This window comes from Apodemus sylvaticus, chromosome 4 (assembly GCF_947179515.1).
Source record: "Apodemus sylvaticus chromosome 4, mApoSyl1.1, whole genome shotgun sequence".
Classification (NCBI taxonomy): Eukaryota; Metazoa; Chordata; class Mammalia; order Rodentia; family Muridae; genus Apodemus; species Apodemus sylvaticus.
Window position 1 is genome coordinate 982,607 of NC_067475.1, and position 14,996 is coordinate 997,602.

Below are 14,996 nucleotides of genomic sequence, written 5' to 3' on the forward strand. Positions count from 1 at the left end.
GAAATTATTGGGAGTATGGGGGTTTAGATTTCAAAAATTCCCATAAGACCCAGTCTCCCCTATGTCTTCATCTAAACTGTGGATCATTTAGAAGCTTTCAGCTATTCCTTCAGGGCCATGCCTTCCTACTTACTTCCAAGCTCCCTACCATTGTAGTAATGGACTTACTCTCTGAAACTATAAGTATCCTTTCCAATTAAATGCTTTCTTTTATAAGTTTCCTTGGTCATGTTGTCTTTTTATATCAATAGTGTTGTGAGGTATGCCCACCAGAGCATATCAGATGAACACTCTCTCCGTTTTTTTTTTTTTTTTTTTTTTTTTTTTTTTTGTGGTTTTTCGAGACAGGATTTTTCTTTTTCTTTTTTTTCATTGTCTTTGTTTACTTAATATAAACTTAATATAGTAATCTTTAACATTAATTTCACGAACAATCCACATTTGGATTTACTCTAACTTTAACAAAATCAGCAGACAAAGAAAAACCCCAATTGAATTGCTCTATGTATTTATTATCTACAGTTAATGCAGTAAGAGGGGTCAAAAAGCTTGCAGGCGACACAATTTCACAAGAAGCATTATAGGGAAAGAGAAGGGCTGAAATTTATCAACTGTGTCTTAGGGTCTTGGTGGATGCATTCCTGGGGGAGGTGGGCCTCTAATTCCTGGTGGAGGGGGTCTCATTCCAGGAGGGGGCATGCCTATCGGTGTCCCTCGAGCAGGGGGAAGGCCAATGGGTGGGCCCATGGGTGGTCTCATACCAGGTGGAGGAGCCATAATGCCTGGAGGTGGGGTTGCTCTGCCTACAGGTGGAGGTGGAGTTCCCCATCCTGGTGGGTACTGGGTTGGCGCTCCTGCAATACTGGCAGTAGCAGCAACAGCAGCAGCTGCAACAGTACCTTTTCCCTGTGGTGTCATGACCTGCTGGGATGGGCCTCCAACTCCTCGGACAGAGCCTGCTAATCCATCAGGAGCTTGGGGAATAGGTACACCTGCTGGTACTCCTCTGCCAGCTGCTCTTCCAACCCCAGGGCCACCTGCCGCACCAGCAAGAGGCACACGAGCAATGCCAGTATCTTTAGGAGGTGGACCTTCCACAGTCATGGAAACTAAATTCTCCCCACGTAGCCAGACCAGACCCAAAACCCGTTTTTCTTCACGTTCTGGTTGTTTTGCATTCTTTGGCTTGATCTTCCTGAACTCATCACAATCACAGAGGATCAAATTCATATGCTTGTCAAAAGCCTTAAACGTGCCAATGAAGATTCTTCCATCTTGCAGGATACATCTCATTCTATAGTCAATGTGCTGCAGCATCTTGCTACTCTTACCCACAGTCATGATTGCTGTTCCACAATAGCCGTTGTCAACACTAAAATTTCAAGATCCTTAATAGTTGGAGGAGGGCTATAAATAAAGGTTTGATTCACACTATTAACACACAATGTAAGCTTGACCAAAATTTCACAAACAGTGGATGGGTCCTGTTTTCCTTGACTTCCACCACCTTGAATTTGCAATACTGCTTTAACCACCTCTTGGTGTCTCAGCTAAGAAAGCCTATCTCAGCTCTGCCTGGAAATCCACCACAGGAACTTGCTGTTGCTGAGAACGTCGTGGGTACAAGTGACACTCTCGGTTGTTCAGTGAGGCTGTCCTTCTGTGTTTGACCTGGACCTCAACTTCTGGCATGTGCTGTTCAGTAGTTCTTCTCAAGTGTAAGCGATCCCTTCCTCCAAAGCAGCCGTGCCACCTCAACTCAGCTCCGACATGGTTGAAGCCACATGAAGCACTGACAGAGCTCCAGGAGCCTAGAGGCCGAGACAACACAGGCCGCGGCAACAGAGTTCCAACTCCCCCCACCCCGAGTGCACAGGCCACGGAAGAGCTCCCACCCCACCCATAGTCTACAGGTTGGGGCAACCAAGGTATCACGCTCCGCAGCCCACAGGCTGCTGCAACAGCCCACCGGCCATGGCACAGAGCTCCTGCTCCCAGGACCCCTGATGGTGCTCCTACCTCCGGAGCACACAGACTCGAGACAGGATTTTTCTGGATAGCCCTGGCTGTCCTGGAACTCACTCTATAGTCCAGGATGGCCTCAAACTCGGAAATCTGCCTGCCTCTGCCTCCCAAGTGCTGAGATTAAAGGTGTGTGCCACCACCACCGCCCGGCACAAATGAACACTCTTTTTTTTTTTAAATTTATTTTTTTTTACATTGCAAATGATTTCCCCTTTTCTGGGTCCCCACTCCCCGCAAGTCCCATAAGCCCTCTTCCGTCCCCCTATTCTTCCATCCACCCTTTCCCACTTCCCTGTTCTGGAATTCCCCTATACTCTTGCACTGAGTCTTTCCAGAACCAGGGCCCACTCCTCCATTCTTTTTGGACATCATTTAATTTGTGGATTATGTCCTGGGTATTCAAAGTTTCTAGGCTAATATCCGCTTATCAGTGAGTGCATACCATGATTGATCTTTTGAGACTGGGTTACCTCACTTAGTATGATGTTCTCCAGCTCCATCCATTTGTCTAAGAATTTCATGAATTCATTGTTTCTAATGGCTGAATAGTACTCCATTGTGTAAATATACCACATTTTTTGTATCCATTCCTCCGTTGCAGGACATCTATGTTCTTTCCAGCTTCTGGCTACTACAAATAGGGCTGCTATGAACATAGTGGAGCATGTGTCCTTATTGCATGCTGAAGAATCCTCTGGATATATGCCCAGTAGTGGTATAACAGGGTCCTCAGGAAGTGACATGCCCAGTTTTCTGAGGAACTGCCAGCAGGATTAATATAGTTAAAATGGCCATCTTGCCAAAGGCAATCTACAGATTCAATGCTATTCCCATAAAAATCCCAACCCAGTTCTTCATAGAGCTAGAAAGAGCAATTCTCAAATTCATCTGGAATAACAAAAAACCCAGGATAGCTAAAACTATTCTCAACAGTAAAAGAACTTCAGGGGGATTCAATATCCCAGACTTTAAACTCTACTACAGAGCAATAGTGATAAAAAACTGCATGGTATTGGTCCAATATCAGGCAAGCGGATCAATGGAATAGGATTGAAGACCCAGAAATGAACCAACACACCTATGGTCACTTGGTCTTCGACAAATGAACACTCTTAAGGCAGAACAGAAAGTCTTTATTGTAGGCCCATGGCTCAGTGGTTACTTGACCAAACCATGAGTCCTTATTCTTATAGTTCTTAGTGTTTTATGTACAAAAACCATATCCTGGTTGCCACATTTAAGTTAGAAGGAAGTGAAACTACAGAAAAAAAATGCAAAGTTAGTACATGTAAGGATTTCCACTCAGGGCCTTTCCCAGCCATATCCTAGAACCATTGACTTAGTCCCCACCTACTCTTTGGAAGGTGGGCTAGGTCTTTTGTTCCTGTTTTGGCAAGCATTACTCAATATATGCTGTGGGTTTTGAAGGTCTGAATGGTGTTTTTATCGTGATATCAGTTGTGCTAAGTTCTGGGTGCCTGCTAAGGTTGGGGTACCTATCATAAAAGAACAATAACTGAGACAGGCAGTCATGTTAATGAGACTCTATATGTATAGCTCCTAGGAGATACAATCTCAGGGAAAACTCCTTGTTCCTCAAGCTTTTATAATCTTTCTTCCATTTCTCTCACAATGATCCCTGAACCTTAAGTGAGTCTAAGAGTTGTAAGAGATGTCTAAATTGGGACAGGGCTGCACAACTCTACATTTTGGTTGCTCGTGGAACTCTGTGATGGTCTGTCTGTTATGTGGAGTTAACACTACACTTATCTGTGGGAATAAGAACAAATATTTAGGATGTAGTTAGAGATTATGCTGGTTTAGTAAAGTTAGGTTGCAGGTAGGTTTTCCTTCAAGATCCATTACTTAGGCTATGGATTGCTTGCTTCCTTTGGAAGCTCCTCAGTGCCTTCTGGTATGATAAAATCTAGTCCTCAGGGAGGATGTGTTCAGGTCAGGTCCCTATCAGTGGCTTCTGGAAATGCATCTTCAGGTACATGGTGTCTTCAGTGATAGGAACTTACTTTCCACCTATGGAGGCAGCTAAGAACAACAATAATATCCTGTAATGTTGTGGGAGTCTCTTTGACAACCCTTATCAATATTCAAAAGAGGGAGTCTCATGACTGGTATTGGAGTTTTCGCTGGTTTTTAGTTCTTAGAGGGAGCATTTTCCTTCTAGGTGGAAAATTTTCATCTAAACTATATCTTAAAATTTTAGGTTTTAGGACATCACAAGAGTTGATTTTGCTTAATGGCTTTATTTATTTTTCAGAAGTAGATTCCTTAGCCAATGTGCCACCCTAGTGGCCAGCTAGAGATGGACTATTGCCTATGCATTCTCCTCCAAACTCAGCAGGCATGTCAAGGATGCTAGAGGAGAGAGGAGAAAACCCATAAGATTACTAAGCAGTGACTATGCCATACATTATCTGGAATATATTAATTATTAGATGTTTTAATTCATGAAAACCTCATGGGAAAACAGCATATTCTAAAAATCAGTTAATTACTATGCAGAGTATATAATGTTTCTATTTAGTACTAGTTAACTTTAATTACATAACTCTGAGCTGCAGAAAATTTAGACCAACTACTGAAACATTTACTTTTTGCCAAATTATAGGACACCTACACAGCTCCTGATGTTTTTGTTTTGTTTTGTCTTGTTTTGTTTTGTTTTTTGTGAGCCCTAGGTAAGTATGTTGTCATTTAAATATGTCATTTAAGTCAATTTATTAAACTGTGTTCTCTGTAAACTCTCTGTAATATTTTTGGAATAAATAGTCATGCTACAATTGTTTGTGATGTTTAGTAGGCATTTGTTTACTCATTAAGGACCTTTATTTCTTCTTTAAAAAGTTTACTCAATTTGATGTATTATAGGTAATTTAGGTAGTTCATAATTTGATTCCTTACAACTGTTCAGACATCCTCGCTGCTATTTCATCTTCCTCCCTCTTTTTGTGTTTATTTTCCTCCCTGTCCCTAATTGTAGCTCCGGTGATTTTCTCATTCTTCCCATCAAATCACATGTATTTTGCTATTTCCCTCTCTATTCCTCCTCCAGTCTAACAATGGTCCTTTTTTACTTATTTGATTTCTGTAGATACCTTAGAATACGTACTCACATTTGAAGATTTGGAGCTAATTGTCTGAGATGACAAAAAATATGTGATGTTTGTCTCTCTAGGTCTGGGTTATATCAGTTGGTGTAACCATACAACATATTATTCATTCTTCACAAAACACTATAAGTCATTTTAATTATACACATCAGAATAAATAAGTTAGACAACTTATTTCAAAGGTCTTATTCACAGTAAGAAGTGAAATGTTTTTACTAACCCAGCTACTTCCTTAAGATCTACTAGTTGGAATGAGAATCACTTAATACTGAAATATAATGTGTGTGTACACACACACACACACACACACACACACACACATATATATATATATATATATATATATAGTGTAGTTGAGAAAGAATGAACTTAAAATTCTTCATAAAATAAAATGAACATTTACGTTGGTCCTGCAAATAAAATATAGTTTCCTTCTCACTCGTGTACTCTGCTTGTCTGTATCTTTGCCATAACCTTATTCTTCCTCTGGTGTTCCCCAATATCACAGAGTTATGAGAATGATCTTCACAAAATATGAACTAGATGGTGACATTCCTTGAGTCAAAATATCTGTGTATTTTGTTTAAGGCTCATAGTACATCACAAAGAATGCCAGTGTGGAATGATTAATGTCTGCCCTTCAAATTCTCTGTTGAGCTCCATGTTCACAAGTGTACACTATTCAAGCTCTGTTTCAAGCATTCAGTGTTTCCTAATGATCCTCTTTAGCTGGACACATTTCAACATGATATTCTTATACCAAGAATTTCATTAACTCCACTTTCAAAGTATGCAAATACTTTAAATTCTATTTTATGGTATATAATCTAAGATGACTGGCCTGATAATTGGGCTTTTGTAAAATGGAAATATCTTTTCTTCTCTTAGCAATTAAAGACTTTTTAGAATTTAATGAAAATGAAGACACAACATACCCAAATCTATGGGACACAATGAAAGCAGTGCTAAGAGGATAACTCATTGCCCTGAGTTCCTCCAAAAAGAAAATGGAGACAGCATACACTAAGAGCTTAATGACACACCTGAAAGCTCTGGAACAAAAAGAAACTATTTCATCCAGGAGGAGTAGAAGGCACGAAATCATCAAACTCAGGGTTGAAATTGATTAAGTAGAAACCAAGAGATCCATACAAAGAATCAACTAAACCAGGAGCTGGTTCTTTGAGAAAATCAACAAGATAGATAAACCCTTAGCCAGACTGACCAAAGGGCACAGAGACAGTATCCAGATTATCAAACTTAGAAATGAAAAGGGAGATATCACAACAGAAGCTGAGGAAATTCAAAAAATCATTAGATCCTACTACAAAAGCCCATACTCTACACAACTGGAGAATCTGGAGCAAATGGACAGTTTCCTAGACAGATATCTGACACCAAAACTAAATCAGGATCAAATAGATCATCTAAACAGTCCCATAACACCTGAAGAAATAAAAAGGGTCATACAAAGTCTCCCAATCAAAAAGAGCACGGGACCGGATGGCTTCAGTGCAGAATTCCATCAGACCTTCATAGAAGACCTAACACCAATACTCTTCACACTATTCCACAAAATAGAAACAGAAGGACCTCTACCCAACTCGTTCTATGAAGCCACAATTACGCTGATACCAAAACCACACAAAGATTCAACAAAGAAAGAGAACTTCAGGCCAATTTCCCTTATGAATATTGATGCAAAAATACTTAATAAAATTCTTGCTAACCAAATCCAAGAACATATCAAAACGATCATCCACCATGATCAAGTAGGCTTCATCCCAGGGATGCAGGGATGGTTCAATATAAGGAAATCCATCAATGCTATCCACTACATAAACAAACTCAAAGAAAAAAAACGATATGATCATCTCATCATCTCATTAAATGCAGAAAAAGCATTTGACAAAATTCAGCTTCCTTTCATGCTAAAAGTCTTGAAAAGAACAGGAATTCAATGCCCATACCTAAACATCGTTAAAGCAATATACAGCAAACCGATAGCCAACATCAAACTAAATGTAGAGAAACTTGAAGCAATCCCACTAAAATCAGGGACTAGACAAGGCTGTCCTCTCTCTCCATTTGTTTTCAATATAGTACTTGAAGTTCTAGCTAGAGCAATTAGACAACATAAGGAGGTCAAGGGGATACACATTGGAAAGGAAGAAGTCAAATTATCACTATTTGCAGATGACATGATAGTCTACTTAAGTGACCCAAAAACCTCCACCAGAGAACCCCTATAGCTGATAAATAACTTCAGCAAAGTGGCTGGTTATAAAATAAACTCAAGCAAATCAGTTGACTCCCTATAGTCAAAGGATAAGCAGGCTGAGAAAGAAGTTAGGGAAAAGACACCATTCACAATAGCCACAAACAATATAAGGTATTTTGGTGTGACTCTAAGCAAACAAGTGAAAGATCTATACGATGAGAACTTCAGGTCTCTGAAGAAGGAAATCGAAGAAGACCTCAGAAAATGGAAAAATCTTCCATGCTCGTGGATTGGCACGATTAATTTAGTTAACATGGCCATCTTGCCAAAAGGGATCTACAGATTCAATGTAATCCCCATCAAAATCCCAACTCAGTTATTCACAGAGTTAGAAAAAGCAATTCTCAAATTCATCTGGAATAACAAAAAACCCAGGATATCTAAAACTATTCTCAACAACAAAAGAAATTCTGGGGGAATCAGTATCCCTGACTTCAAGCAATACTACAGGGCAATAGTGTTAAAAACTACATGGTATTGGCACAGTTACAGACAAGTGGACCAATGGAATAGAATTGAAGATCCAGAAATGAATCCACACACCTATGGTCACTTGATCTTCGACAAAGGAGCCGAAAATATCCAGTGAATAAAAGTTAGCCTTTTCAAAAAATGGTGCTGGTTCAATTGGAGGTCAGCATGCAGAAGAATGCGAATTGATCCATTCTTATCTCCATGTACTAAACTTCAGTCCAAGTTGATCAAGGACCTCCATGTAAAACCAGACACACTGAAACTAACAGAAAAGAAACTGGGGAAGACCCTTGAGGACATAGGCACAGGGGAAAAGTTCCTGAAAAGAACATGAATAGCTTTTGCTCTAAGATCAAGAATTGACAAATGGGACATCACAAAATTACAAAGTTTCTGTAAGGCAAAGGACACTGTTAAAAGGAAAAATGGCAACCCTACATCTGATAGAGGGCTAATATCCAATATATACAAAGAACTCATGAAGTTAGACCCCAGGGAACCAAATAACCCTATTAAAATTGGGGTACAGATCTAAACAAAGAATTTTCACCTGAAGAAATTTGGATGGCTGAGAGGCACCTTAAGAAGTGCTCAACATCAATAGTCATTAGGGAAATGCAAATCAAAACAACTCTGAAATTTCACCTTACACCAGTCAGAATGACTAAGGTCAAAAACTCAGGAGACAGCAGGTATTGGTGAGGATGTGGAGAAAGAGGAACACTCCTCCAGTGCTGGTGGGGCTGGAAGATGGTATAACCACTTTGGAAATCAGTCTTGTGGTTCCTCAGAAAACTGGTCTTGACACTTCTGGAGGACCCTGCTATACCTCTCCTGGGCATATACCCAAAGAATTCCCCGGCATGCAATATAGACACATGTTCCATTATATTCATAGCAGCTTTATTTATAATAGCCAGAAGCTGGAAAGAATGCAGATGTCCCTCAAAGGAGGAATGGATACAGAAAATGTGGTATATTTACACATGGAATACTACTCAGCAATTAGAAACGATGAATTCACAAAAGTTTTAGGCAAATGGTTTGATCTGGAAAATATCATCCTAAGTGAGGTAACCCAATCACAAAAGAATACACATGAAATGCAATCTCTGATAAGTGGATATTAATTAGCCCAGAAGCTCTGAATACCCAAGGCACAAATCCCATAACAAATGACTCCCATGAAGAAGTATGGAGAGGGTCCTGATCCTGGAAAGGATTGATCTAGCATTGGAGGGGAATATAAGGACCAGGAAAAAGGAGGGAGGTGATTGGAGAATGGATGGAGAGAAGAAGGTTTAATGGGACATATGGCGAGGGGTGATCTGGGAAGGGGGAGATTATTTGGAATGTAAACAAAGAATATAGAAAATAAAAATATTTAAAAAAAAGAAAATATCCAGAAAAAGAGAGAGAGAGAGAGGGAGAGAGTTGGAGAGAGGGAGAGAGAGAGAGAGCAACTAACAAGCCGAAGCTTTTTTCTCAATGAAGTAAAACATAGAAAAATAAGATTCCTAATTTAGTTTTAAACAGTGGTATCACTCTCACCAAGAGTCATCACTGGAGAACATCTGATCAAGAATCTGTCACAGTGGACAATCCATGGACACCGAGGAACAGTCCTTAAGTTATTTCAGTGTCATCTGCACTTTCTCATGAACCTTCATTATAATATGACATGTATTTCTCACATTTATTTCAACTGATGTTCCCTGCCCCAAGATCACAGAGGAGATAACAATAAGGCAAGAGATTTTTTGAGGAGTTTCCCACTTGGTAACAAAGCCTAGTGGACAGCAGGCAAGCCCATCAGATTAGCAGAAGGAGACAATCTGGTCTGTCCCCAGAGTCCAGGATGCTCTGGCAGTGAAGCCAAATGGAGAAACTATGGCACATGCTGCATGGACTAGCTACTACCTCCCCTGCCTACTCTTTCCAACTGTATTTTAAAACAACAACAACAACAACAACAAAAAACCCAGGTTCTCATTTAGCTCAAGTTGTCCTCAAGCTACAATGTAGCCAAGAATAACAATGAACTTACTATATGTACCCCACCCTACAATTTCTGGGATCACAAATGTACACCACTATGTCTGGCCTCTAACTGATCCTGTAAATGTGCTTCTTCCAGCTGTAATACAACACTTTTTAATAGCAGAAAACTGTCATCTTTCCTATCTGCTTATCTCTAGCAGCTGGAGTTTCTAAATATATAATTGAGGAGCTTTGCTAACATGAACTACAAATGTAATCCCCCAATCACCCCAACTCCTGTATGTGAACAAGCCTATTTTACTACCATCCCTCTCTTTCTATCATTTCATTCCAGTGTTTTTGTTTAAAGTACTGAATAAAATTAATTTGTATTAAAAAAATAGAGAAGGTTGTATCATCTTTGTTTCACTTCATCTTGTTCAGAACCCACAACTATGACAGAAGGTAATATAGTATCAGCTGTAACCACAGGATGCAGATAAATGTCAGTGTTATAAATTTGTCTCATTGTCATTGAATCAGAAACTTATGAGTCTGTAGTGGGTCCTAAGAACCAATCAATGTTATACAGCTTCTATAGTCCACTTTTGTGATGTTGTTTACCTTGCAATTTCATTAGTTTTCTAGGCCTTTTCTCAGGTCTACATGTGTTCTTTTCTATTCCCTGGATTATATCTAATCAGACATTTAAGACCCAGTCTCTGAGAGCCAGGTCTGATATCTTGTATGCCTAGCTGAGTTCTCTCAAAACCTGGTACTTGCTCTACATTTGACCACATTTCTTAGATAATAGTCTGACCAAAACCCAGATTCACATACCAGTGGGCTGCAGCAGCTCTGGATTCCTCTCCTTATACACTGACATGTTTAAAGTTCCATAATTTCTTACAACTCTGAGTTCCCATAAATTATGTGATAGAATTGCTCATGTGTTTGCAAATCTAGAGAACTGATGACAAGAAGCTTAATTTTGGTGTACTATTAATAAGTTCAGTGCTTAGCAGCTGTCACTGTACCATTCAAAATGAGAAGTTGTTTGATCAGGATTCTCAAATTGCTTCATCCCTATACAAGTCTTTTAAAAGATTCAAAGAGAAAATATGTGTCTCTGAAACTTGGGTGTTGATCAAGGCTTTTAACTATAAATTAGCTTGTGATATGTATTGATTATTAATATTATCCTGACAGTCCACCTGCCATCTAATTTTCTGTTGTTAAATGCATTTTTGTAGGAAGAAAATGTCTAAATAATTTTATGTAACAAAAATGGATAGCTCATCAATTGCAATTTGTGAGTGCTCATCAAACCCCATCTTTTCTTTTCTTTCTAAAACAACTTTAAATTCAGGTGGATGAATTTATATTTTGGTTTACTTTAAACTTACAGATTACCTCTTCTGCTCCAGCAGAATGAGAGATTAAATCTCATTCATAGGCATTACAATCCTCTTCCATGTGTATATTAGTCAAGAATCTAGAAAAGTTTTTCTCCTAAGCATTGTGTTCCCCAAAACTTCACAAGTGTAACTCTTGGAAATCTTCCAAGAGAATTAATTGTGGACTGAACTATGATTCTTACCATTGCTTGAACATTTCAGCCTGTGCCATTGCCATTACTGATAAACCTGATGGAAACTAGGAGCTAAAAACATGTAAAGTAAAGAAGTTGTGTGGAATAGTTGGGCTGAGAAATAACACCAACCTATAACAGCTGTGAAGCTGCATTCACGAGCAAGTTCTGTGTATGTGGTTTCTTTTCTCTCTCCTGAGCTTCAGCTATCAGAAACTGTTTTCCATCTGAAACACTGCTTCTCTGAATGTTGATTTCAAGTCATCATCCTTTACCATTAAATAATTTGTTTCCCATTCAAGGCTCAAGGAACATGGCAAAAGAGAGGCAGAAAGAAATTAAGAGCCAGAGGGTGGGGAGAAGTACTTTGAAATGCTGTTTTTAGGACAAAAAAATAGCTGTTGCACTCACAAACTCTCAGCCACTATGTTGATCTGCACAAGAACTGTAAACACTTGGTACCACCTACGACTTAGGGGATGGAGGAGGGGATCATGCAAATACATCCCTCCCTGAGGAACTATTAACAGCTAATAGTTGCTGGAGCTGGAGGGAATGTGTTTTTTCAGTGATAGAGGCACTAGTAATTTAGACTTACTCTAGTAGATAGCACCCCCGCCTGTTCATGTTCATGTACGCACCACTAACTAAATTCAGTGGGCTACATAAATACACAAAAATATATATAAAACTAAAAGGTATACTTGTAAGGAAGAAGTAAGTTTTGAGTGGGACAGCAACAGGGCTGAGAGAGGATAACAGAAAAATGAACAAGATATCTTATGCATGTATGAATTTATAAAAGAATTAAATAAATACTTAAAAGTTTCTCTTCTCTGATACTCTTGATTTCATGATGAAAGAGAAATACAATGATCTCCAAATGTGTTCCCATACTTACAATGTTAAATTGTAACGCTGTTACATGTTACAACATGCTGTGGCTGGGGTCTCTTGTGAAGCCTTCCTCTAGTTTGTAGTTACTCCTGTTACTGAATAGCTGTGCACCCCTCTGGTTGCATTGCTGGGATTTAAAAAATTTTTTATTAATAATTTTGTTTGTTTACATTTCAAATATTATACCCCTTCCCAGTCTGCCCTCCACAAAGCCCCGTCCTAAGCCCTTCCCCTTTGCCTCATTGTGCTCATTGCCACACACGCATCCATTTATGCCTCGCCCCTCTAGCATCCTCCTTTTCTGGAGCACCAAGCCTCCACAGAACCATGTGCCTCCCCTTCCACTGATGCCAGATGAGGCAGTCCTCTGCTAAATGTGTAAACTTGTCCTGGAGCCAAGGACCAGCCCCTGTATACTCTTTGGTTGGTGGTTTAGTTCCCCTGGACCCTGAGGGGTCCAGTTAATTGATACTGTTGCCCTTCCTATGGGATTGTAATCCTCTTCAGCTTCTTCAGCTGTTCCACAACTCTTCCATTAGGGTCCCTGGGCTTAGTCCAATGCTTGGCTCTGAGTATCTGCATCTGTCTTAGGTGCTGGCAAAGCCTCTCAGAGGACAGTCATACCAGACTTCTATTTGCAAACACATCTTGGCATCAGCAATAGTGTTGGGGTTTGGTGTCTGTGGATGGAATGATTGCATTGAGAGGCAGTCGCTGAATGACCTTTCCTTCAGCCTCTGCTCCATTTTTGTCCCTCCATTACTTTATACAGGGACAATTCTGGGTTAAAATTTCTCCTCCACTGTAGGCCATGTCTATTTGCTGAAGGTTGTCTATTTTATTTCAGGGTAAAGGTTGACTATGTGTCATTTTGTAGCTGTGTTTGTTAATAAAGTTTTATTAGAATATAGCCATATCCTTTGTTTATGCAACAATAGTGTTGAATAGTTGAAAAACCTAAAGTATTTGTTATCTGGCATGTTACAAAACTGTTTCCTTACCATGATTGTAGTTCATGCTTCCATTATCTGAAATTGTCAATAATCTTCTGGTTATCTCCTTGGTAGACTCTGATACCTGGCAGTGCACCAGGGATTTAGAGTTAAAATGTTTCTGTCTCAAACCCCAGAAGATTCTTTCTAATCCCTCAAGACCCAGGTTAGTAATCATCATCCCCTGGTACAGGTTTAGTATATGAGATGAGGTGTTGAAGAAAATGAGCTAGATTTATAATTGTTTCCTATCTTCTAGAATAGAAGAGAGATTGTACTATGAAAAGCATGGCAGTGTGTCCTGTACTTACACATGTATTGTAGTCTAGTTCTTAGACTTCAATAGCTCAATTTGTCACCAACTACAGAACTTTATTCTGGTTTTGATATTCACATGAAATGATTCATGCTGTGTGCATGACTTTATGACTCTCACATACTTGATATCCTTAAACAGAAACTATAGGAAAAGCCTCTTGGGGATACTGAGCAAGAATGCCAAGACTCATCTTTGGTGTCAGGTTATAACTGTCATGATTGCTTGTTCTGAAAGAGATCAGGTCAGGGCCAAGAGAAAAAGCAATAATGTTTGTTCTGGAATCAGGAACTATTACATGGAGGGAATTTTTCAACTCCTGTGCTAAGTTGCTGTCATCTCTGTATATGTAGCATTCCATTTATGTTCCTAATGAACCAGCTATTATATCATTGTTAGATGTATTTTTGAGTGTATAGATTAAATTTACATTTTAATCATTATTTTTCTAGCATTTATAAAGGACTGCTACACTGTGAAGTTCCTTTATTTTCATTTTAATCAATTATGTTTTGATCAGACATGAATATTATCTTTGTTTATAATAAACTGATATGCTTATTTTTACCTCAAGGATAAGCAGGAAATATCAGGTTTTTTTAATTTTATGCAATATATTTGATCTTATTCTTTCTACTCTTCATAAATTCTCTCAGATTCTCCCCTCTTGCTACCCTTCTAACTTTATGCTTTCTTTATATGCCTTTCAAAAATAACAAAACAAAATAAAATGAAAAACAGGACAAAAACTGATGAACCACAACAAAAGAAAACAAAGTGAAAAACATGGAGTTTGTTTTGTCTTGTAAACTACTCCTGACTATAAGGACTACCCTAGAGTGCTTGATATATCCATGTCATTCCACTGGAGAAAAATGATTTTCCCCTCTCCCAGCAAGTATTGATTCTGGTAGTTCCTTGTTAAGGGGTGGGATGCTGTGCCCACTTCTTCTCCAAGGTATGATTGTATCTGGCTTAATTTTATTTCAAATTTTGTGACTGCGTCCATAGTATCTGAGCATTTATAAATCCATCTGCTCTGTTTTGTCTGGAAAATGTTGTTTCCTTGGAGTCATATGTCACCTTTGGCTCTTACAATCTTTCTGTTTCCTCTTCTAAATAGATTCCTGAGCTTTGAAAGGAGAGATTTGATATAGCCATTTCATTTAAGACTGACTATATCAACATGTCTCAGTGACTTCACACTCTTCAATTGTGGATCTCATTGATAATTAACAGCTACTGCAAGAAGAAACTTATTTGAGGAGGGTTGAGTGATGCAGTGATTTATGGGTATAGAAATATGTCAGTT

The 14,996-nt window shown here is 39.0% G+C and overlaps 1 protein-coding gene and 1 pseudogene across 1 annotated transcript; both read right to left on the bottom strand.

The window, feature by feature from the left end:
* Positions 1-491: 491 nt before the first annotated feature.
* On the bottom strand, positions 492-1,711 carry LOC127682047 (small nuclear ribonucleoprotein-associated protein N-like). Its single transcript, XM_052178469.1, has one exon. The coding sequence runs from the start codon at positions 1,339-1,341 to the stop codon at positions 619-621; it is 723 nt and encodes a 240-aa protein (XP_052034429.1). The 5' UTR covers positions 1,342-1,711; the 3' UTR covers positions 492-618.
* LOC127682466 (SNRPN upstream reading frame protein-like) lies at positions 1,528-10,774 on the bottom strand (annotated as a pseudogene).
* Positions 10,775-14,996: the final 4,222 nt, after the last annotated feature.

Excerpts from the sequence above, each read along its gene's own strand:
- LOC127682047 (XM_052178469.1), bottom strand. The coding sequence starts at position 1,341 with ATGACTGTGGGTAAGAGTAGCAAGATGCTGCAGCACATTGACTATAGA.